Here is a 24,937-nt window from a genome sequence, read left to right as displayed (position 1 = left end):
TGTTGAAGAGTGAATAGACAACATTTACAGTTTTTGAGTACGACGTTTCGCTGGTGATTACATCCAGCATCATCGGGCAATTCGCCAGAATACTTGTCGGGTGGTGGAGGGTTACGACACATTTATAAATAACGCGATCTAACCCAAAAACGTTGATTATGAATAATATTGGTCGCGAAAGCCTACGTGTTAAAACTGAAGTGTTTAAAATAGCCGACGGGCGCTTGCAAATCCACTGCTAACAACTAGGAAGTGCAAACCTGACAAGGTACATTCAGTACGAATCAAACAGTACAGAGAATACAAACAGTACACACTAAACCAGCAGTACTGGCAGTACAAAGTGAACCAGCAGTACAGTAGATACAGTACACACTAAACCAGCAGTACTGGCAGGACAAAGCGAACCAACTACAGTGGATACAGTGCACACTAAACCAGCAGTACTGGCAGTACAAAGTGAACCATCAGAACAGTAGATGCAGTACACACTACCAGCAGTACTGGCTGTATACACGAGACGCACAGTACACGGGCAGTACAAAGTAGACCGACAGTACAGACTGTATTAACAGTACATGCAATACAGAGACTAACAGTAGACTATATACATAACAATAAGATTATGAACACTCCAGGCAGTACACACACAGCAGACCAACAACAACAACCACCGCCGTTCGCCACTAAGTGGCGGTGACGTCACCACGACGCTTGTGCCAGGCTAGGTGCACGTTAAGGCCACGTGGAGTGTCGAACGCCCGCTGGCAGGTCACGGGGCAGACCCAGCAGGTGCCACGGGTCGACTGACTGAGATGACCGAGATGACTGGCTGATGCACCACCTGTGCCCCCGACTGTGCCAACTTGCTGTGCTTTAGCCACCCGGCGCTCCGCTCGCTATTGTGAGCGTCGCTCCTCCGCCCTCCGTTGTTGTTGGAGGGCGACTGCCTCCAACTGCCCAGTAGCGTCCTTCACGAGCCTCCTCCACAGAGGCCGATCTTGACACCGCTGGTACCGGTCATCGGCAAGTCCACTCAGCTCCACGTCCTCCTGTAACACATCACTCCATCTCTTCCCTAGCCCGTGCCACCTCCGTTTAGCCCCCTCGATCCGGCCGAACAAAAGCTGTTTTGGCATGCGGTGGCTGGGCATGCGGGCTACATGACCCAGCCAACGCAGCCTTGCCTGCCGGAGGAGCTCACCGATGGGACTTTGCACAGATCTTTCAAGGATTTGTGAGCTCCTCACACAATCCAGCCTGGTTAAACCCAGGATGGATCGTAGGCAGGCCAGCCTAAATGTTTCCAACCAGTGAAGATGCTCCATTAGGGGGGTCCACGTTTCGCAAGCGTAGAGAAGGGAAGGAATGACTGTGGCCGAGAAGACCTGAAGCTTCCACACAGCGTTACGCACCCGATGAAAAGATAATGCCGCTCGACTGATTCGGAGTGAGACCTCTGCTGTTAGACTGGAGCCGGTCATAAGCACACTGCCCAGGTATGGGAAACTCTCCACTCTCTCCACTCACTCCACAACTGCCCCATCACCGATTGGGAGTTGTGGGGGTGGAGTGTCCGATGGTACAAAATACCCAGGCAGGTGCTTAGTTTTGTTGGGGCTGATGGTAAGGCCCCACCTCTTAGTGGCACGCTCCAGTCTCAGCAGCGTCTCCAACTCCTCTGAATGAGCAGCCAAATCGTACACACAACACACCTACACAGTACAAGAATCGATTCCTTGAATCGATTTCCAACGCGACGACTGTCGGCCGCGATTCGATTCGCGCATGCGCACTTAGGCCCCTGGTGCGGCTCGCCGTCTTCCTGTGTTCGCCTCTCTCGCGCCCTTTGACGCTGCCGCTAAGCTCACCTCATCGTTGTTATTGTGTTATTATTGTACTCGTCGGCGTCGTTACGGGGTCGTGATTGATATCGGTTTAAACCGCAAGTCATGACGGAGACATCCAAGTTGGCTCGGCAGCTCATCGTGCCTAACTTCGACCCTCAGGAGTGTGAGTGAGCGGCGCTTACGACCCAATTAACAGCGCACGTCAAAGTATTACCAATTGTGGTCACAGTCGTGTTTGTTCTCATTGTCGCAGCCCATCATCATCTGCGCGGGTTCGATGCATTAAAATTAGTACCGCGTTGTGAGAGGATTCGACATTGGCTGCGTTATGCATTGTGGAGAGACTGGTTCCCGTCATGGCAATGTGGAATTTCCACCTATTGGCTCAGATACGCACCGCCAGGTGGACTAGTGCGGGGTTGGTGAAGGTCTGGGAGCATAGAATACAGCACAACACGTGGGGACCGGTGCTGAAACATTAGCCCATGTAGAGGACGTTCTTGCATTAATAACAATAATGTCATTTATTTGTACAGCTTGAATACAAATGCTGCATTCATATTAATATCTGTTTGTGGAGGGCAGGGATGTTGTGGTGTTGCTTTATTAAGAGGACTGCGGTCATCCGCTTGACTGGGACAGCTGTTACTGCACCCGGGATGATTACCCGTCTTGTACGGTCTCTGAAGCACAGCGGATTTGAGCCTGGATAGAGAATGGAGGATTAGCATGTGTTGTAGGCTGGTATGAGGTTCATACTGGTAGGAACCTCCTGGTTACACCAGCCCACAGGGGATTATTGTGTCCGTCGTGCAGGGTGGAGCTGGGTGGGGAGGGGCTGGTCACCCCGTGGTGCCCTTATAAAACTCAACGTTTAACCTACTCACGCCGGCTTGTGCCCGCCCTCACAGTCGGGCATATTTGTGGAATACACCACGCCGCCGTTGACCCTGGCCATTGACCGAGCAACCCAACGTTCCTACCAGCTCCCTCCGCAGGAATGTGTTATTCTTGATTCTTCCGGTAAAGTCACGTAGAAGGGAAACAATAAAATAAAAATACAAAACAATAAAAATTAAGCTTTAAATCAAAATTTGGTATAAGGTTATTTTGTGGGCAGCCAAATCCACAGTTGTGGCGTGGGCAGGAAGGCCCTCTGATCCAATTGTGGATTGAGAACAGGGCTGTGACGGTGCATGTACCGTATTGCAGAATTGTTACCCACGCCAGGTGGAAAGTGCTGTGACATTGGTCTGCATGGGGAGAGACGTTGCAATCTACCATGTCTGCCTATTGAATTAGAGCAGACAGCACGCATGTGTGTGTGTCGCTGCTTGGATATCATCAGTAAGGTTAGCTGTACTCAAGTTCCGTTGTCATTCCAGATGTGAAGGCTCTGTCTCAGCAGTCGGACGCTGACCGTGATCTTCAGGAACATCGGCAGAGGATCCAAAACCTTGCGGATGAAACTGCCCTCAATCTGAAGAAAAATGTCTACAAGAATTACCACCAGTTCATTGAGACCGCCAAGGAGATCTCTTGTATCCTCCGTGCAACATTTTTATCCAATCACTTTGGATGTGTATTACATTTAATTTGGTGGGAAGCTAGAGCCCAGGTTTTATTTACAAAAATACTCGGGTTCCTGAAACCTAAAGATTCATTCAGATGCAATTTGCGTTTTCCATAGTGTATATGTATTATATATTATATTATTTAACCAGGTTTACGCAATAAAACCAAAATATGTTATTAAATAAGCCTGTTTAATACGTAGGCTTTCGCGACCAATATTTATAAGAGTTGTTTTGGGTTAGATCGCATCAATTTAAATGTGTCGTTAAACCCGCCCCCACCCAACAACCAATTAGTTGTACTAGTACAGAACACTGATGTGTTGGAGAGTAAACCCTCCAACAGAGAGTTGGAGAGTAAACCCTCCAACACACCGGTGTGCTGAACTAGTAATGATCTAACCTAAAAAAAACTCTTATGGAAGTAAGCCTATATTGCACAGTTAGCATAGCACACAACTGAATTCGACTGACCATTGTTTTTTCTCAATGTAGTAAATTACGGTAAATTAACTATGGTTTATACCAGCTATGTGGCACTGGTTAGCATTTGACACTCACAATTGGAAAGGTGCACATTTAAATCCCAGTCGGGGGTCGACTGAATTTAAGGGGAATTCAATGAGTGCTAATGTACTGGAAGGCAATGGTGCCTTTATCCTATTCTGGCATTAATACATTGGCACTCATGTTCAGGCTCTGTTCGGGAGACTGGTACCACACATAGCAAGTCGCCCTGGAACACAAATAAAAATTACGATTTGCCCATTGATCACGGAGACATTTAATATTTTCCGATGACTGATTTTTTACGAATTCGTTTTTGTTTGATGGATGCATGTCCACGGTGTGTTAACCTCAACATATGCGCAGACCTGGAGAGTGAGATGTACCAGCTCAGCCACATCCTTACAGAGCAGAAGACCATTATGGAGAGCATCACACAGCTCCTGCTATCCACCGATAAGGGTGAGCACATTCAGGGCTGCATTCCAGGACCCGTACACCACACTGCATTTAGCATTAAGGTTCTTACGGATTTTATCGTGAAAAAGCATCTGTGACCATCAATAACCATTGGTAATTATTGTCATTATCCAGATCGGTCGAGGTGTAAAGTGCATCATTTGAAATTGGCATGATATATGTGACGGTATACCACGCCGGCATTTCTCAGAATGGTTCCTATACTATGTTTTTTTCTGCCGAGAGGAAACGGCAGTTAACATGGGCTGCAGGATAAGTAGTTTGCGGAGGTTGTTTGACCGTATACTTGAGCATAGTAGAGTCCAACAATAGCTTTTCTGCACTTCTGCCAATATAACCCCACAGCAACCTATAGAACCTGTTTTATCCATGGTTGTCGCTCATCCAAGCACTTTGCAGAATCGGCGTAGCTTCCAAAATTTGAGGTTGGGTTGCACTCTTGCAGGCAATGTGCTGCAACACCGACACTTTTAGAAATGGAACCTGTGTGAGACACCAAACTACATGCCAACGAGAGGTGCCTTTAGCAGCATGCAGTACAGAAAGTAGTTTTCTGACCTGGATCCTCATTTTACAGAGGAAGCAGCCAAAGAGAAGCCGACTGCTTTTCCCAAAGAGACTGAGGAGGTGAAACAAAGGACCCTTACCACCCTTCTGGAGAAGGTTGAGGGTTGTAAGGTATGTCCACTTTTCAACGCTTTTCTTCCACATTAAAAATTATATTGTCATTTTATATAATAAACGGAGAATTTGGAGTTGTTTAATGGAAAAATGTTTGGCTATTTAATCTGCAATTCTGAGATTATCGATTTGAACTTTGCGTATAACAATGTAATATTGATGTAAGTGATGAGATTATCTTTTTAAGATCTTGTTTTCGGTGTCTGCATAAGCCCTGATGAATCACACGGGATTATTTTTAGCTGATTTGGTCTTTTTCAAGTGAATTTAGAATTTTTATTTCAGTTGTGCATTCATGATAATTTTACGAGAGAACGGTCTGTCTGCAACACTCCTCATTACTCCAATGTTAGAGAATGACCCTCTGAAAGGTGACATCACTAGACAAGTCGTGGTTAAATCGTTTAACCGCTAGGTGGTGCCAGATGAAACGTTCCACAGACACCCTGAAACAGAATCTACAAAGGGCTAACATCCCCGACTGAAATTCGAGCAGTGCATGGCACTGCGATATAATTGCGGGCTCGCAGGATTTAGAAAAAAATCGTATTGTGTAGTTGGAGATGGGGTTCGAAAAATGAAAACTTGCATTCAAATCAGTGCTACTGGGCAAGTAGCTCTGCATTCAATGTAGCCAGCACTGTGCTCCCGCATTGGTCTGTGAAGCCACATGAAGACCCAGCAGAGAAACTGACGATTGTCAACATTATTAATAATCCAGAGGGACGGGAGAAAGAAGTGGTGTACCTCTCAGCTTACTTTGCTGTTATTTTCATGTATTTTATCAATTACATTCCAGTGAAAACCAGACCAAAAATAAGATTGATCTTTGAATAGAATCACAACCTATCATTTTGAAAATTCATTGCATTTCTGGGATTGTGGATGCTTACATTAATAATTATCTTTCTCTGTCACTGCAGCAAAACTGTTACAATGGTACAGTAGTGTAATGATGAACATTCTTATTTTATTTTACCAGGTAAGGGCCACTGAGCTATATAGCTCTTTTTCAGATGCGACCTGGCCACAAATCATAGCTCAACGAAGTGGCTTATCACATGGAAATGTATAGCAGCCAAATACCACACCTAATAACCATTCCTGTTCGTGTGCAACACAGGACATCATGGAGACGCCCGGCCGGTACCTGGTGTACAACGGGGACCTGGTGGAGTACGACGCCGAGACCATGAGCCAGATCCAGAGGGTGCACGCATTCCTCATGAACGACTGCCTCCTCATCGCCACATGGCTGCCCAACAGGTTGCACTGCCAACACAATGCACGCATCGCAATACATTGTGGGTCTTGTTTAAATGAGGGCCTCCCTACATTGTGGCAGATCATGGGAGTTATTTGACCACGACGATCAGTGCGGGTTAATAAAGGCAAGGAGCACTGGCCACTATTGCCAACTGATTTATCACCACAGCAGTCTTTAATGCCTGTAATGCACGTGTCAATTACAGGAAACCTTCACAGAAGGCTGAATATAGGGCCTATTTTACGTCTTGTTAAAATAGCTGAAACACATGGCCTTTGCGATTTATATCGTTAATAGATTTTGGCCCGAGGATATGACGAAAGAGAATATTTCGCCAACACGTGGATTGTGACCTGGGTTTTGTTGTAGTGAATCAAACTCATTGTGTGCACTCTTTTTTGAAATCCCAGGCGTGGTGCTGTCCGCTACCGCTACCACTCCCTCTACCAGCTTGGAGACCTGGCCATCATCAACGTCAAGGATAATGGACGTAAGCCCTTCCCAAAGCCACACTAGGCTCATTCACTCATACAGTCAATTCTTGATAAGCCAGGATAATGACCATCGAAGAGTGAAGAACAGAGAATAATTAAACCAGCATGCATGCGGATAATTTTATTCACAAGCACAGTTGATTTGCAACCAACATCATCCATGTGTAAGCGAGAGTTGACTAAACTTGAGTCATGCATTTAATATGCACCATTTCTTGGGATTCATTGTGAATTCTGACATTGCATTTTACTGCAACTAGTTTTGTTGACAATATGTTCAATTAACATTTTTGTTAACAAGGAAAGAATTTTGACATTCAGAAGAGCAATTTTTTTTATTTTAACATAGGATGAAACAATAATATCACTGGCTAAAAATGCGTGTAATTTTCAGAGCAAAGATGGGAAATACAACGACTTAACATTGTGGTTTGCAGTGGCCTTGCAGATAAGACGTACACGCCCATGCATATTATAACTCACATTGTTCTCCGTCACATTAGAGGAAACGTCAATACAAAGTTGATGGTGTTTTCAGAATAAGTTGATGTTGATACTGACAGAACAGATTTTAATTCATATATTTTATAATTAATGCATAACTGAGCTCTTGTGTTCTTGTAAGAGAGCCTAATTCAGTTACTATTCCACCCCTGTGTAGCCATGAAGGACATGTTCAAGGTGATGAAATACCCGGATTGCCGCATATTTCAAGCAGAAAACATCAAAATAAAGGTGGATTGTTGTTCAACACTGTACAAGTATCAGTGGTGCATGTGTAGTGCCCTAGATGGGCCACGCTTACCCGCAGTGGTAGACGAGGTCCATCTGCAAGGGTGCCCCGTACTGCCAAAGGGGGGGCTGCGGGGGATCTACGATCCCACGCAACGCCTCCCCTCGATGGGCAAAGGGGTATAAAAGGGGACCTCCCCAGACGATCGGTACCAGTCGCAGCTCAAGACCCAAGACCAGCCAGCTTAGGACCCTGGACCCCCTTGCCCCGCTTGTCCTTGTAAGGGCCGGGACGCTGTGCGGGCCAGTGGTGGGACTCTGGGACTCCCGGCTCTACGTCCTTGTAAGGGCGAGTTCCGTGGAAGCCAGAGTCTAGACCCGCACCTTGGCTGGGTCGGGTCAGGTAGCCTCCCCGAGGGTAATTGTAGCCGGAGGACCGGAGAGCGTAGCCAGAGTAGGCTGTGTCCCTAGGCTGTGTCCCTAGGCTGTAACAGAGTATCAGGACTGTTGGAGTGTGGTATTGTAATAAAGAAGTTACCTCTACAAGTGTCTCCGGAACCCATTACACATGGTATAAGATAGTGTGCATTTATAATCTTGCCCAAGATGCATCACACATCATTACAGCAAGCTGCACGGCATGTTGTCTAAGGTGTAACTGTTTTCTTTTAAAAAGGGTGACCCATAATTTAGCTGAAACAAAGACGCCATGTGTCTCCGAAAACAGTGGCAGTGGAATAATATTGCTTGCCATCATTTGTAAGGCTTAATTCAGTTGAAACCTCCCAGACAGTCTAATGATAACTAATGCTGAGCCTGCATGTGATAGCCAGAGAAAACGATTATCTGCAAATACATTTTGTGCATTCCAGACGGCCCAGCGTACGTATTGTGATGTTGTGTTTGTCTCTTACGTCTTCCGCAGAAAGAGTGGCTGGATATCCTCGACGAGACCAAGAAGAGCAAAGCTGCCAGTGACAAGCTGAAAAAGGAGGAGGAGAGGCCCATGTCTCCAAAAACCCCTGATTCGCCAGCGAATCGTACGTGTCTCGCCTCCCGCCAATATTCCGTTCCACGCACGTTGCCGACAGCCTCTCCGTGTTTTTTAGACGTGTTGTAATTTTAACGTGTCCGTGTTTATGCGTGTAACTATGGGACCGTGTCATGCCCTTGTTTATCATTGCGTGCAAGTGAACAAATTATTTGGTGATGTTGCTTTGACAGCGGTGCACCAGCAAAATTAACGACAAAATCAACACATTAGTCAGTAATACTGCCATAAAAGGAAACAATGGATGACCTTATGGGCAATGGCTCTTTTTCACAGTTATGTGCTACCAAGAAGGACCTTTGCTCGAAGCATTGCCTATTATACATTTTTACTTTCAAGGCAGTCTTATTAACAATTGTTTTGAGTATTTGTTTTGTGTATATGTAGCTTGGCATGTATATTACTGTATTGGTGTGTGGCTGTGCATTTGTGTCACTGCACTCCTGCGCTTGTGTTAATGCCACAGATATAATAATACAATTGTATGAGCAGGGTTCACCATTACAACTCTATGTTGGTCTTACAGAAAGGTTATACATATACAGACAGCTAATTATAACTTCAGAAGATAATAATAGAGCATAACAAGAAAGCATAGAAGATGCTGTCAGGGGAAGGGGGTAGATGCGGGTGATAAACGTGCAGGATGGACAAGGGCAGGTTACCGAGGCATGCATTGGAGTGGGCACCCAGAAGTTGGTAAACAAGGGGACAACTTACAGCCAAATAATGGCAATGTTGAGTGAGTAAGAATGTTCATTGAAGGTTGAATCAACTTTTTGACAAAGTGAAGACCTAAAGCCAGATCCTGGGATACTGTAAGAGCAGAGTGTTAATGCTATCCCATTAACACAAAACATTAATCAGCAATGAGGTGTGGTACCATCGGTATCATTGGCCATAACGACCTCTATGTTGACCTTGAGAGTGAGTCGCTAAGTTTATATTCCTGGCTACTGCCTTGTGTGACTGACCATGCGTGTGTGTGTTGTGTTCCCTCTCCATTATTTCACCACACACAATTTCCTCCAGCTTTCGAGGTTGACGAGCCGGCGGAGAGTCCAACGCAGGAGGAGGCAGTGAACCTATCCCTTGAGTGGATTCAGGAGCTGCCTGAAGACCTGGACGTGTGCATCGCCCAGCGTGACTTTGAGGGGGCGGTCGACCTCCTGGATAAACGTGAGTCGCACTTAGCCGGGAACCATCAACGCAAGCCTTTCCTGCGAGACGTAAAGGCACTGCATTGGCAATGGTGCTCAAGCATATGTCGAAAAAGTTGGTAGGCCAGTTTATTGAGACTCTCAATTTTATGAGGGATTCGACTGAAACGCAGTCAAATCGCCACAGTGGTGAGATGTTAACTACCTCACCTGTTATACAGGAGGTTGTGGATTAAGGTTGAACCCGACCTTTTAACCCCTGTATATTTGGAGTTTGCATGTTCTCCCCGTGGTCCCGTGGATTTTTCTCCAGGTCCTCCGGTTTTTCTCTCCACATTTAGAAACATGCGAGTCAAGTATTTGGCTGCGATACATTTCCACGTGATAAGCCACTTCGTTGGGCTATCATTTGTGGCCAGGTTGCTTCTGAAAAAGAGTTACATAACTCAGCGGCCCTAATCTGGTTACATAAAAATAGTTTTCGTTTACTTTGGTGTGCATGGAAATGTTCAAAACTTGTGTACAAATTAACGTCAACATTAGGAAAGTGAGCTAATACATTCAGTCTCGGTTCTGTGTTTTTCAAAGTGCATCCAGCAGCAGCCCAAACATGATCTGTTTGTGATTTAATCTAACTTTACTTGGAATTGAGTACAACAGATGCTATTAGTGTCGTGTTTGTGATACGTGAACACCATGCAACTTGTATATACTATGCAATTTGAGGAAATGTCTTGCGATGCCTTCCTGTAATTGTTTCATTATATCCAAAGTGGGCACAGGCATGTTGCTATTGCCAAATATTTTGTTGTAAATGCAATGAATGTGAACTTGGTGGTGTTCGCCTACACGTGTACTAAACCTACATGAGAGAATACAGAGCCCTACTATTAATTGTCATTTATATTCTTATTCCCTGCAGTTAAAGTGTATTTGAAAGACAAGCCCACCACTCTGCCTGTAAAACAACTCAGGTGAGTGTGACATTCTCGTTGCCAAGGCAACGCAATTGGCTGCATTGACTTGCGGCCAAATATTTCTGCAAATTGTTGTGATGCAAGCATTCCATAGATGTACCCAGCAGATCAAAGGGTGGTTGTGTGCAACAGATAAAGTGTAAGTCACATGTTGGAAAAGCCCGGCAGAAGCACTTAGTTTTGGAAGTTAGTTGACAAACCACGCATCAATGTTTAAATAGCCGCCATCCAACATATAAATTGCTGACTAAATAGATACAGTAAAACCTTGGATTGCGAGCATAATTCGTTCCGGAAACGTGTTTGTAATCCAAAGCACTCGTATATCAGTTGTGATCACGTGACGCTCAGAAGACAAAGCGTATACACGTACTACTCGTATTGCAAACCTCGCTCGTTTATCAAATTAATATTTATTTTAAAAAATTGCTTGTCTTGCAAAACACTCGCAGACCAAGTTACTTGCAATCCAAGGTTTTTCTGTATATAAATAAGCTAATATTTTCAGTAAATGTGAATAGTTATCGTGTAATGTGCTCTATAACTGTTTGCTATTAGTATCGGAAAGTATGATGGTTCTCCTGAGATCTTTAAGGTCCTTTGCCAATCCACTGCTGAATGAATGCTGCATAACATGGTGTTGATCGCAGGGTTTTTTATCCAGGGGTATTCGTCCAGAATTGTTTGGGATATTCCTAGCCACTAATGTTAACTGTGGCCGAGAATCAAACTCAGGTCGCTGAGATCATAATGCAGTCCACTAACGACTGTGCCATCATTGCTTCCCAGGAAGACATGAAGCCGGGCACGATGCGAACTCTACCACCTCAGCCTGCGCCTCTCTTTTTTGTTAAAGGGTCCTCTCTAACAACACTTGCCCCTAGATTATGTACAGGATAACGATGGGTCTAGAGTCTAAACTCATTGTGTGTGTGTTGTGCACGATTTAGGGCGAAGGTTGAGGAGCGGGTGAAACAGCTGACAGACGTGCTGGTGTTTGAACTGTCGCCCGACCGATCACTGAGGGGTGGCCCGAGGGCAACACGGCGCGCTGTCTGCCAGCTCATCCGCCTCGGCCAGTCAACTAAGGTCTCTGCCATTATGTCCCGCAGTTCACTTGCGCTATTCCATGCCACGAGGCAAAGACATTCCCATTTGGAATGCCACACCGAGCAGTGCACCACCTTGTGTCGGGGAATGATCACGGCAGATTTCTCAGCAACTTATAAAGTCGCTCGAATATTTTCCTATATCCTCACTCAGGGTATGCCTTTCATATATACTCTGCAAAGAGTATTTTTTCACGTGTAAATTAAACTTAAACATAAATGTTCAGATGTGTATTTGGACAAATGAACAAAAAATGTATTATAGTTTATCGTGCAGTTTTTTTATGACTGGGCTGAGACAATCTACTTTTCTACACGTGAGAAACGAGTTTCATCAAGGGTGGCTGGCTGCATTCTAACCCAGGATCTCAGCAGTGGTGGCTCAAACCCTTTGAGCCACCCGCTCACCTCTACAAGTCCTCGTAACAAACACCACCCCTGCGTCGTATTTGTCGTAAAAAAAAAGTATTTTCTTTCCCCCCGGGGCCGCAGGCGTGCGAGCTCTTCCTAAAGAACCGCGAGGCTGCGGTGCACACGGCGACGCGGCAGCTGCGCATCGAGGGCTCCACACTGCTCTACATCAACAAGCTCTGTAACGTGTTCTTCACCAGCCTGCTGGACACGGCCCGCGAGTTCGAGCGGGATTTCGCTGCCGACTCTGGCTGCTACTCGTGTACGGCCACCACGTCGGCTGCCGCACCCGGTTTCCGCCGGCTGCCTCCCCCCCCCACCCCCCCATTTCTCTCCTGCTGGGTTCCGCTCTGAGTTTTAAACCTTTCTCTAAGTGCCTCCCGTTTTTTTCATTCTGTCGTCATGAAAGAGTGTTGTCAATGTTGGAAGCGAGTTTGTCTTTTTGTTTGTTTGGAACCAAGAGGGGCACTGTCGCAGTGGTTGGTGAAATGCTCTACAAAACCCACTTCCCCGTGTTTGAGTCCACAAATATACAGCATCATGGGACCTCCTTTGCCAGGACCAAAATACAAGAATAGGTTTTTCCCCTTTTTTCTGGCAACAAAACTGAAACCTCTTTTACAAGGAATCATGTCTACATTAACCACAATACTTGTGGTCAGAATGCAAAAAAAACACACTCTGATAGTATATGCATTGTCCTTGAAACTGATTGGTCCACACCAGAGACAGCTTTCTTTTCAGCCTCGTCTCAAACGGTGTGAGACCACAAAATGGGTGGTGTTGTATTGTTTGTGGCAAAGGGTTTTGCTCTCTCTAATCTTCAAAAGGTCTGCATTACAAAAACACTAAATTAAATATGCAAAGCTAGTGATACTCCATTTGTCATTTTAGTATGTTTTTTTTCTTAAACCTAATTATTGTTGAAAGGTGCTGAGTGTCTAAGCTGAAAAACAAATGTAATTTTTTCGTTTCAGCTTTTGTGGTGTGGTCACGCTCTGCGATGAAGATGTTCGCTGGGGCGTTCTGCAAACAGGTGTTTGACAGCAAGGAGAGCCTCTCCACTGTAGCTGAGTGCGTGGCCGTGGCTAAGAGGCATTGCGAAAAGGTACGGAGAATAACGATGTTTCTAGAGATGCTCTCAGTGGCACAAAGGGCTGAGAATCTTGGATTGAAACCAGATAGCCACCTAAGAAACCCCTCCAGAGTTTGATTGCCTTGAAATCGATGCTACTGAAATTATGCACTCCCAGAAGGCTGTGTGGCTGTTGGGTTGTGAAAAAAATACTTTAATTTTTTTCTCTGGAGACGCTGATGTGTAAAGGAAACATTGTACGTTTAGTTATTTTGTTATGATTAAACCAAGTTCCCAAGTATTGAGAGTTTAAGGTATCAGCCAGAGTTACCGCAATATGGTCATACTCTACACTATACAAGATAATACTGGTAGGAACCTCCTGGTTACACCAGCCCACAGGGGATTATTGTGTCCGTCCGTTGCGCATCCAAAAATGGGAGGGGTGGGGCTGGGTGGAGAGGGGAGGGTGGGAGGGGCTGGGTGGGGAGGGTGGGGAGGGGTGCGGCTGGGTGGGGTGGGGAGGGGAGGGGCTGGTCACCCCGTGGTGCCCTTATAAAACTCAATGTTTAACCTACTCACGCCGGCTTGTGCCCGCCCTCAGTCGGCCATATTTGCGGAATACACTACGCCGCCGTTGACCCTGGCCATTGACCGAGCAACCCAACGTTCCTACCAGCTCCCTCCGCAGGAATGTGTTGTCCACGATAATCATATTGTTCGTTTGAAAAAATATCACTATAAAGCACTCATTGTTTTCTTATTTCCTGACCAATTATTTGTACAAGTGCAATAATTAAAATAAATATCTATCGCCAATTACATTATGCATCGCAAAATGTCTTCTGGAGTAAATGACGTCATAATGGTTATTATAACCTGATAATTTAATTATTAATTCAGCACATTCCTCCTGTAAAAAGCACAAATTTAATTGAACACATGCGTTGTTGCGTGCGTTCCCTGTGGCGTGCAGCTCAGTGAGATTGGGCTGGATCTCACCTTCACACTGCAGTCTCTACTGTTCAAGGACATGAAGGCTGCCCTTCAAAGCTACAAGGACATCATCATTGAGGCGACCAAGCACCGAAACTCTGTAAGGGGATTGCTGTGCGCCACTCTCTCAGCTTGCGTTGATTCTGCATCTCGGATAACAGCAAAATAAAATTGTCTTCCTGAACAATAATTGGTTTTGTTGGTACCTCCAGCCGAATGTATGTATGTTGAACTTTTTTTGCATCTTATGTAGCCAACTGCAGGGGAAGGATAACAAACTAAACAAAGAAAGCAGTTCTAGAGAAATTAATTTTCAATACAGTGGCCTAATATTGGAAGGAAGAGCGTTCCAGATGGCCGCAGAAGCGCATATAAAAGTGTGCGATGCAGTGACCGCAAATATCAAAACACACCTATGGAATTTAGCATCATTAATTATGCAATTGTTTCCATTGTAACATGTGTTTGGTAGATATTTTTGGCTGCATTTTAAATCGTTCACCTAATCACCTGTTTTTCAAACAGTATTAAAATGTATTTGTAGAAAATTGGCTATTGGTTGTGATTTAGTTTATTCATTTTCTACACTGGGAGATCACACATTGTCTCATTGATTGTTCCACCACCGTCAACAAATTGTGCATTTTATCAATAAAAACATCCAATGTACTTTATTTCATATTTAGATTCTTGGTTATTTCAAATTTGTGTACATTTAGTTTAATGGTTTTACTCTGCAAGTACTCATGTATTATTTCACGATTAATATATTTTTTTGTAGTCCGTATTTCCAATATTGATTTGACCCATTGTCAAATAATTCATAACATACGTCTCATTGTGCTTGCCATTACAGGCAGCCCTTTTGAAAACGAATGTTTCCCGATTGCCTCTAGCACTGTAAGGAAGTACGGTAATTGAAAACAATCGATGATGGCTGATTTAGATTTTATCCTAACATTCCAAATTAACCTCTAATTACTCAACCATATCTGGCTGAAAACTTGCCTGGGCAGAATATCTCTGTGATAAAATTAGAAGAGCCACACAGCCCATACGACAAAAATGGTCTTTACGTGCAACATGTTTACAATGCGTTACATTTCTTTTTTTTTCCCTTTTTCATAGGAGGAAATGTGGAGGCAGATGAACTTGATGACTCCACAAGCCCTGCAGAAACTGAAGGATGAAATGATGTCCAGTGGAATCTCAAACTTCTCCCAGTACACAGGCCAAGACTGCTGGGTCAATCTCAGCTACACTATTGTGGCGTTCACCAAACAGCTGCTGTCCTTCTTGGAGGATGGACTCAAACTCTACATGGCCGAAGTACGGACGCAGTGCAAACGGCGCAGCCACATTGCAGTCGGCACCATTGCACTCGTGTTTAGATGCAATTTATGTATTCCACACAGGCAGCTGTCAGTTTATTTTAGAAATTTTAGGTGTGTATTGGAGCATCAGTTAATCAAATACATTTCTACCTAATCGATCCTATTCTTATGCTCATAATACATCAAATTGAATTTGTAATAATGTAATCATGACTGTCAGCATATCTGAGATGATGAATATTTTTTCCATCTATGTGTATGACTTTATATCTCTCATCTAATGTTTTGGCCAGTTCCACTTGTGTTATCCTCATGTAATGTAAATAAAACATTACATGAGAATAAAACTCCCACAGCAGTGCACAAACCTGTCAGAAAACAACCTCAGATGATGACGTCACCCAACTCTCTAAAACCACTTCAATAGACTTATTTAATCACAATAGTGGCACACCTATGACCTGTAGGGAAGGTTCATCATATTTGTCAGTTAAACTGAAATGGCAATTCTCAGCTGGAATAAGCCAAATTGTGTGAAACACGACATTTTATGATGGGGTTTCTTTTTGTATGCAGTCATTATTTATTGGGTGGGCTGAGACTCGGTATACTTGAGAAACCTGGCTTAGAACATCAACCTTACAACACTCGCTTTGATCATACACAATTGCCCATATTTGAAACCAGTCTCTCAGTAGTATCCGTTTAGTGCTCTATGACATTGCGTTACCCCTCGTCTTGGTTCTTTCGGTAAAGTCACGTAGAAGGGAAGTAATAAAATAATTAAAATAAAACATAATAAAATCATTTTCACGACGTTTCGGCCACAACGCAAGCAGCCGTCTTCAGGTGAAAACCAGGTCTGTCGAGGCGACAGCGTCTGAATGAAACAGCACCATGCTCTTTGAGCCAGCCGGCCACCCCAGGGTTTAACTTTGCAAACCGCCGTCCTCTTTGTGTTGCAGCTGCACATGGTCCTGGTGGATGGTCTGATCGAGATCATCCTGGTGGCTGTGCAGCATGTGGACTACAGCCTGCGCTGCGAGCAGGACCCCGAGAAGAAGAAGTTCATTCGGCACAATGCCTCCTTCCTCCTGGAGACGATCCTACCTCGCATCGAGCACCGTTTTGAGGTGAGCGCTGCGTACGATCGCTCGCGAGGTACGCGCTGGAAAAGTTGAATCTGCTTGTGTTGTGTCAATGCAGTGGCGTGGCTTAGTCCTGTGTACCCCATTCATGTGCTGGCGGACACTTATTTCACTGCAGAAAATGCCTAAATTGGCGTGCAGCAGTTGCGAATATCCATTTTCAGCCCTTTTGTCAATCCACTGCTGGATGAGGGCATCACGAGCCATGCGGGTCGTAGGGGTTATTTTACCGTACGTCACTGTTGGTCAATGCCGGTTGGTAAAGGGCAGCTCGGGACTGATTCAGATATCGCTCAGCACTGATGATAGCCATCGCCAGGTGTCAAACTCGGGTCACTGCTTTCCAAGCGCAGCGCACTAATAATTGTGCCACCCCTTCAGCTGTAACGATGCACTTAAACGTATGTAATATTAACATAAAGGGGTTTACACTAATACATAGCACTCACTGTAGCTTGATATCTGCAGAAGTTCTTGCACAAATTAATCGATAAAGTATGAGTACATTCTCCGTGTCTGAGCTGAAACCGAACCCGGATAGCCTAGCGGTGCTGATCAGCATTTTAATACGTGGAGTTCTAGTTCCATGAAGTGCCAGTAATTGGGGTATCGTTCGTTTTTTGCCAGTCATCCTTGCTCAGCTACTCCTGAAGGGACACACAGGCCGAGTGTGTGTGATAAGTGTGTGCGCGCATCAAGTGTTGATGTGTTGAGTGCATCGTGAAGCAGAACATCTGTTTCATCAAGATTTGTATGCATTGTATTGTCTTTGGATTTGTGTTCCAAGGCGATAAATCAATGAAATGCCGATTTAAACGTTTAAACCCGCAGGTATCCAAGAAAGATGTTCGTGAATTGTCAACAACAAATAACGTTGTCTTTGGATCTTTCGGTAAAGTCATGTAGATAGGTTCAAAGAAAATAACGAAAAACTACGACGTTTCGATTGCAAAACAAGCGGTCGCCTGATGACGATCGCTTGTGTTGCAATCGAAACGTCGTAGTTTTTGGTAATTTTCTTTGAACCTATCTACGTGACTTTACCGAAAGAGCCAAAGAATATGAATTCCTGCAGTCACGAAAGCTTTAAGTCAAGAAATAACGTTTTGGTTATATTTATTGTAACCTGGTGGCATTCATATTCTATATTGCAATGCATCGCGACATTTGGCCATCACAATTGAAAGTTTGTTTTTTAAACATGCATGAAATAATGGTAAACATTTTGAAAATCTGGTTAAATTGTATCAATGATGTTTGAAAAATTATAATCAAAGCTTTCCTCATCTTAATTATTGGAGAAAAACAAATAGTCTGCCATGCCAGGCTGTTTGTGTTATTTTCATTTTTTTCCCCACCACAATTAAACTCTTAATTATGCCATCAGCATCACATCACCAGATAGACATTTCCATGTGGCTGTGGGCCTTATTGTTGTAATCTTGCAAAATGCTTTGAGATTGTAATTATCATGATAAGGCACGATATACAATGCATTTGAATTGAATTATGAAATGGAGTCTCCAGCCAAATCTGGCCTACGGTCGGCTATAACCTAAACTTTTTATTTTACCACGAAAGGCCCACTGAGCTATGTAGCTCTTTTTCAGAAGTGACCTTGGCCACAAATGATAGCACAACGAAGTGGCTTATGTGGACATTTATAGCAGCCAAATACTCCAGAGGCATGTTTCTGAAATGTGAAGAGAAAAACCGGAGGGATCCGTATGTTCCTCCACTGCTGCTTGAAGCTTGCACCCAGGTCAGGCTGCGATAGCCACCGAATCGTTGACGTTGCTCCCCACGACGCACCTCTCCCACCAGGAAGGGGCCAGGAAGCCAGCTCGTCAGCTGGCCGATCTCAGGAAGGATATGACCAAGGCCGGCTCAAAGCCTCGTGTTAACCCAGAGAGCCTCAACTCTCTCGTGTGACCAGTAAGGTGCCGAGGAGTGGTGGTGGTTGCGCGTTGTCCTCACTTTACTGATGTACTCGTTTTCCTGGTGGAGGGAAATCTCGTCTCCGCTGTGCGCTCTTGGTGGCGGGTGCTTTTTCTTTATCATCCAGTGACTGCAAATAATTGTGTACTTGGCGAAACTAACTGACATTGCTGCCGTGATCTTGCAGTCCCAGAATTCCACGTGGGTCATGGGATGTGTTAGAATACGTTTCTTGTGGACAGTTTTGGGAAGGAGGCATATTGCCTGGCTTTTCAGTTGTGTTAATTTATTTGTATTACATTTAACATTTGGGTCATGCCAAGTATAAAGCTACGTTTTAAAATAAAAAAACCAAACCGTTTGAATTTCTGCACCCCCAAACCTTTTCTGACAAAACCTGAACAATAAAATTTACTAAAGCCCCACAAACATCGTATCTGGAGGTTATCGATGCTAAATCCAGATATACAACAATTTCAGGTACCTTTACCAGCGAGTGTGACGCGAAAGACAATAAAAAGCGTCCTCTGCCGGATACTCGTACGTACATATTTGTATGTGTTACTGAGATCAGTGATGGTTTGTACACCTGGTTTTTCTACTGTACCTTTATTCAGCAAAGGCGTTGTTAGCAATGATCATCGTTACAAAAAGAAAATACGGCCATTGAGTATATAAGGAAATTAAGTTAGAGGATTCATGTGTATGAAATATATTAGTGTTAAATAAACAAATACAATGCATTATTGTGTCATTGTAAAATGTGTTGGTCTTTGAATTAACTTTTCAGAATTATTTAAAGGTTCGCTATTTTATTGTGAATCAATGGTTATTATCAACAAAACTTTTAGTGCTTACCGTGTAAGTTGCAAACACTACCAGTGTGCAAGTTTAAACAATGAACTTAATCTGCCGTTACACATTTCCTGCTGTAATTCTGTTATATTATTAATGCTGAAGGCTGTGAGTTGAAATCTTGGTTGGGGGTTTGACTGATCCCATCATCCTGCTGGGATTAATAAAACAATTACCACTTTATAGAAAACTCATCAATGGTTGTCCTATGAATAGACCTGCCCCCCGCCATAGGAATGGGGAATTTACATCACTGATGACGGGCACTCGTGCCTCAGTTCCCATTTGAGCAGAAAATCACTTTGACTTTTGAATTACAACCTATACCTAAGCGCGCAAGAATCCACGAAGCGCAGGAAAAAAAAAAGGAGGTGAAATATTAAATTTGAGTGGCGCGGCGACGGTTGTCCACGCGTTGGCGATGACTGGCAAGCCTCTCAATGAAGAGGGATTTGCTGAGCCGCCCTGTCCACAAACAAGCGGCCGCTTGCGGGGGGACGCGCTGAGTGGCACTCCCCGCACGGACAGCTCGTGCAAAGCCGGGCTTTTACCGCTAACGAGGGCCTTGTTGGTGTCCCCTCTTCACGTCGAGTGTGTTGACACGCGCTCCAGCGCAGGCAGCCCCCATGATGGCGCTCTCCTCTTAAGGGAGGGGTGGGGGGGGGTGATCGTCTCGTTGATACGCTCCCTCTGAAATGTAGCGGACCTATTTTTATTCGGCTTGTGTTCTATTGTAAAGGAGCTTTGATCAAATTGCGATTGAGATTCAGAGAGAGAAAGAAAGAAAAAATAGCGATTGAGTGATTTTCGTGCACCTTTTGTATGAATGTACTTGGATTATTTTAGCTAAATAGGATTACTTTATGTTACATGTATAATTTGTTGACGTGCATTATGCACATGAATACACTTTATACGTATTTATTGATACAGACCTGTCTTGTATTGAATGAATGTTATTTTATTGGACACTCGGACATATTTCTAAGATCATGTAGCCAACCCTTTTGACCACCATTGATATATTTACCAGGACTGAGTAATTGTGCCTAATAACATAATAATTGTAACCAATGTTCTTGAATGCCTGGAAGCACTTGTTATGGGTACCAAATAATACAAAATGGGCCGAGGCAATTAAATGTTTTATTTCTGGGACACGATTTTTTCCAGGGGTCTACTTAACTCTGCGACTGGGGTACCAATTAATCCGACATCGGTGCTACTCCGCGATGCCGAAACGCAGCGAGGACGATTGCGCTGAAACCCCGAACGCTCTTACGCACCGTAGTGGTGCATCGTGTACAGCTCGTCGAGATGAGTCGATTGCCGCTTTGCCGACCATCAACAGACTAAAAATGACTGCATCGCGGACATTATGCGAGAGCCAGGGTACTATGGTACCCTGGGGTACCGCCATGAGGTTCAATTGTAGGGTTGTCTCATTGGTAGTATGCTAGTCAGTCTGTTCTCTTGGTGCATATTATATTTACACAATCAAATGTGTATGCAACCAAATGTGTACACAAACGGCAGTGTGTTCCTGACTTCGTTTTTTTGCATGCCTATGTGTCAACTAAATATGAATCTGTTGTATGCAGCAGACATACATCTTACAGGGGTTTGATTCTTTTGGTCAAATTGTAAAGATGTAAAACAGCAAATACATTTTCCAGAAAATGTATTATTTTTCTGTAAATATAATGCCGTTTTAATCCTTAACAAATTGGCCTTTCATCCTAAATTAATTATACTAATACCCTGATTCATTCCGTCAACTAATATATGTCCTCTAATGTTTACTGCGCATGTTTTTGTTTTACTAATACCCACTCATTTTTTTCCATCCAGGTCACTAACACTCACAATTTTCACTCGGACACGTTTTCTTACAGGGCCTGTGTGAAACTGTAACCCTTTTTTATATTCATGAGACTTATTGTATAAAATCTACGGAAAGTTTTATTTTTGTACTGTAGGGCCAGTTAACTTTTAAGCTGGAGCCAGACCTCACCATTCTCGTAACACTAATGCAAGACAAACACCTGACCATAGTTTTTTTTTCAGAATCCTCATGAATGTTGCAGAGTCAACAGAGGACTTCTGCGAGGCACTTAACACTGCAGTAATGTTGCTAAATACAATAATGTAAATTTACAGCCCAACATAAATAAACTCCCGGGTGAATACAACAATCGTCACGCCGTGTTCATCACCAGGGCTGCTTGGCCAAACTTCACCACGCTGGTCAGTGCTTGTTTGTGAAGCGAAGGTGTAGGACCAGTTCAGATATCACGCACCACCAATGTTAGCCATGACCGGGAATAGAACTCAGGCCACCGCTCCCTTTATTGGATAACTAAAGTGAGTAATAATTCTGAGTAACAAAAAGTTAGAGAGAAGGGTCTCCTTCATTTTAAATCTAGAAGAGCATTTCATTCCATCAACCATGGTACTTTTGAGACGAATGTTAACCAACAGCGCTTGTTTAAACGAGGCCAAATCCTGGAGCTGTTTAGCCTTCTATGTGTTTCGTCGGCATGATGTGGCGGACGAGACTCGGAGAAATTGCTTCATGATGTAACACTTACTATGTGACTCCATGAGGTCGAAGCCATTCTGCGGTTTGTCTTCAAAAAAATTATCAAACAAAATTATTTAAAAAAACAACTCCGATCTTGTAGACAAGTAACGAGGCTGTGCATCCCGGGCTGTCTCGCATGAGTTAGAAGCGTCATTAATGAGAAACTCGTTGTTAAAGCTGCAGTCAGTTATGTCGCTAGGGAACACCTGTAATATCTTAATGACCTAACGTCGTGCATTTTTATTTGGGGGTCACTGCAGCGATACCTTTAGAGTGCTTCGGCGGCACATAAACCATGACTTAAAAATTGCTTAGTATTTTCTCAAAACGTCGCTTCTAATGGCAGCCTGGGACACGTGACTTAAGCGTGAATATTCAAGATAACGCTTTTGGTGGAAGTGGGGGAGGTGGTCTTCCTTTAAACAAGTGCTGCTGTGTAAAACATTGGTCTAGAAGGCCAATTTGTTGATGGGCTTGGACGTCTAACGTGTTCTCTCTTGCTTCCTGTCAACAGGAGACAGTGGGACTTCCAGCCAAGCAGCTACTGGAGCTGCACAAGGAAATGTTGAAGCTCCCGTCCTTCCAGAACGTCAACCCAAGTAGCACAACGTCGGATGTGTGAGGAACTCGCCGGCTGATGCCATTAGGTGGTTGAAGGAGCGGTTTGGTTGCTGTAATTCTTAACTCCAGTACATCCTGCCCACTGTTCCAGTTTTCTGCATTTGCTGAGCAACAGTCGTGTAATGTTACCAGAGGTGGGACAAAGTCATTGTTATGCAAGTCCAAGTCGAGTCGCAAGTCATCAAATTCATGACTCGAGTCTGACTCGAGTCCAAGTCACATGACTCGAGTCCACATCTCATAGGTGGGACAAAGTCATTGTTATGCAAGTCCAAGTCGAGTCGCAAGTCATCAAATTCATGACTCGAGTCTGACTCGAGTCCAAGTCACATGACTCGAGTCCACACCTCTGAATGTTACACTTTACTTTGTATACTCGGGACCTGTAAGAGCATAACTCTGGGCTGGAGTTTTGTAGTTCCTGAAGTACTGGAAATTAAGAAATGCTACATTTATTTATCGCATGCCCAAGAAATTGAAATGTGCACTTGTAGTCACCCGAGCAGGAGCAGTGACCTACTTTGGTTCAACACTGATAGGTTTTGGGAACCTAGCCATGGGTCTAAACAAAACATAGAAAATACATGTTTGCGATAGAAATCAAATTCTGGTGTAGAGAGGTTATTCTCAGAGTTGCAGTTCTTGTCATCTCTCCCAATCATATTTTTGCTGCGTTTCATACTGACCAATTCAGTATAAATGTGTATTGGTATTAAGCTGTATTATACATCATTTGAGCATATTGATTGGTAAACATTGAAAGTTGGGCTGAACATCCACCAGTTGTATCTACCTTTTCATGCTTGTTGTGTCTTTTTAGCCACGTTAGTTCGCAAGTATATCCCAATCACAAATGCTAGTTTAGACATCACCTTCATTACCATCTCTCTAGCATGGCCATGTGTACATTTGTTTCCCATTGGCCACAATGGATAAATGATGACTGGTATGCAATTCCCACTCTGTCTGTTTGCCTTGTCCAAACATTTGGTGTGCACTCTGGTAGCCACTCTTTCTGTTACTTTCGGAGTGGCAGGTGACAGTGAGGCTATGATCGCTGATATTTTCAGTTCACGCCCTCAAAAAGCAAACTAGTGTTCGTGGAAGTGATGTTTTATCGCGTTTTCTGCCCTGCTCTTGCCTGGTCTGCTTTTGGCTCTCGCGTTCTAAGAGGAATGACAGAAAGAAGGCTTTGAAAAGAGTGTCGTATGATATTGGTATGTGCTTCCGATTTTCAGATTGATCAAAAATATGAAAATGGTGCCTTGAGTACGAAATTTTGAACGATCCAAATTACGTATTATTCGGATTGCTTCAAAAACTGGAAGTGACAATAATAACGTTACTGTACTTTCTCTCCCTGCCAAAAGTGTTGTCATGTGGCACAAGAACATTTGACATTGGTAGATAATGTAAACGATAAAAAAGAAATCTGAAAATATCCCAAAATTGCCATTTAGAATTTGAAATTCCAAAAACACGCAAGCACTTTTAATTTGAAAAGTGGACCGTTTTATAATATACGGCACCTCCGATTAGCACAGTGGGCTACGTGCGGTGGAAATAAGTTCATGGTTCACTCCTCAAGTTACATTTCACGTTGCTTCAACACTCACGCTCATTGTATTCTTCATGCAAATGTCATGATTGGAAAGTTTTACGGAAACGTTCTTGCCATTTGATGCTTGATGTCCCATGTGTTGCACTGACTTTAACAATTACATTACAGGTTTCGTAGAACTGTGCTTGTATATTGTGTGTAAACTTCCAATACATCATGTAATGTAGTTGCACTGATATGTCTTAACATTTTTATGAGTTCTGCACACGCAAATTATAACCTAAGTTAACACTGAAAATGAACACGTGTAATTTGTTATTGCTAAATAAACATGTAAACCACTGATTGTGACTGCCTGTCATGTAATGAGCTTAATGACTGCACTTCAATCTAAGTTCCTTGGAATTGCTTTACACACAAAACAAAATAACACATTAAATATTGTATGTTTTTAAATCAACAAGGGCAAGTTCAAGATGGCTTTAAACATTTCAGCTTCCTTCATTCATGGACAGTTATCACTGGTGTGTGT

At 43.8% G+C, this 24,937-nt stretch overlaps 1 protein-coding gene across 2 annotated transcripts; it reads left to right on the top strand.

The window, feature by feature from the left end:
- The first annotated feature begins 1,766 nt into the window (after positions 1–1,766).
- On the top strand, positions 1,767–24,748 carry EXOC8 (exocyst complex component 8). Of its 2 annotated transcripts, none has more exons than XM_078869599.1 (17): positions 1,767–2,013; positions 3,236–3,391; positions 4,298–4,393; positions 4,989–5,089; positions 6,216–6,358; positions 6,770–6,849; positions 7,515–7,588; positions 8,511–8,625; positions 9,669–9,815; positions 10,719–10,770; positions 11,724–11,862; positions 12,375–12,555; positions 13,271–13,401; positions 14,345–14,464; positions 15,493–15,693; positions 16,664–16,831; positions 22,738–24,748. In XM_078869599.1, the coding sequence occupies exons 1-17, from the start codon at positions 1,953–1,955 to the stop codon at positions 22,843–22,845; spliced, it is 2,073 nt and encodes a 690-aa protein (XP_078725725.1). In that variant the 5' UTR covers positions 1,767–1,952; the 3' UTR covers positions 22,846–24,748. The 2 variants fall into 2 exon arrangements, with proteins under 2 accessions (XP_078725725.1, XP_078725726.1); XM_078869600.1 differs by having other exon boundaries at positions 18,671–24,748.
- The last annotated feature ends 189 nt before the right edge of the window (positions 24,749–24,937 follow it).

Source organism: Lampetra fluviatilis, chromosome 28 (assembly GCF_964198595.1).
Source record: "Lampetra fluviatilis chromosome 28, kcLamFluv1.1, whole genome shotgun sequence".
NCBI lineage: Eukaryota > Metazoa > Chordata > Hyperoartia > Petromyzontiformes > Petromyzontidae > Lampetra > Lampetra fluviatilis.
Note: the sequence above shows the minus strand (reverse complement) of the source record. Positions and strands in the feature narration are given on the sequence as shown.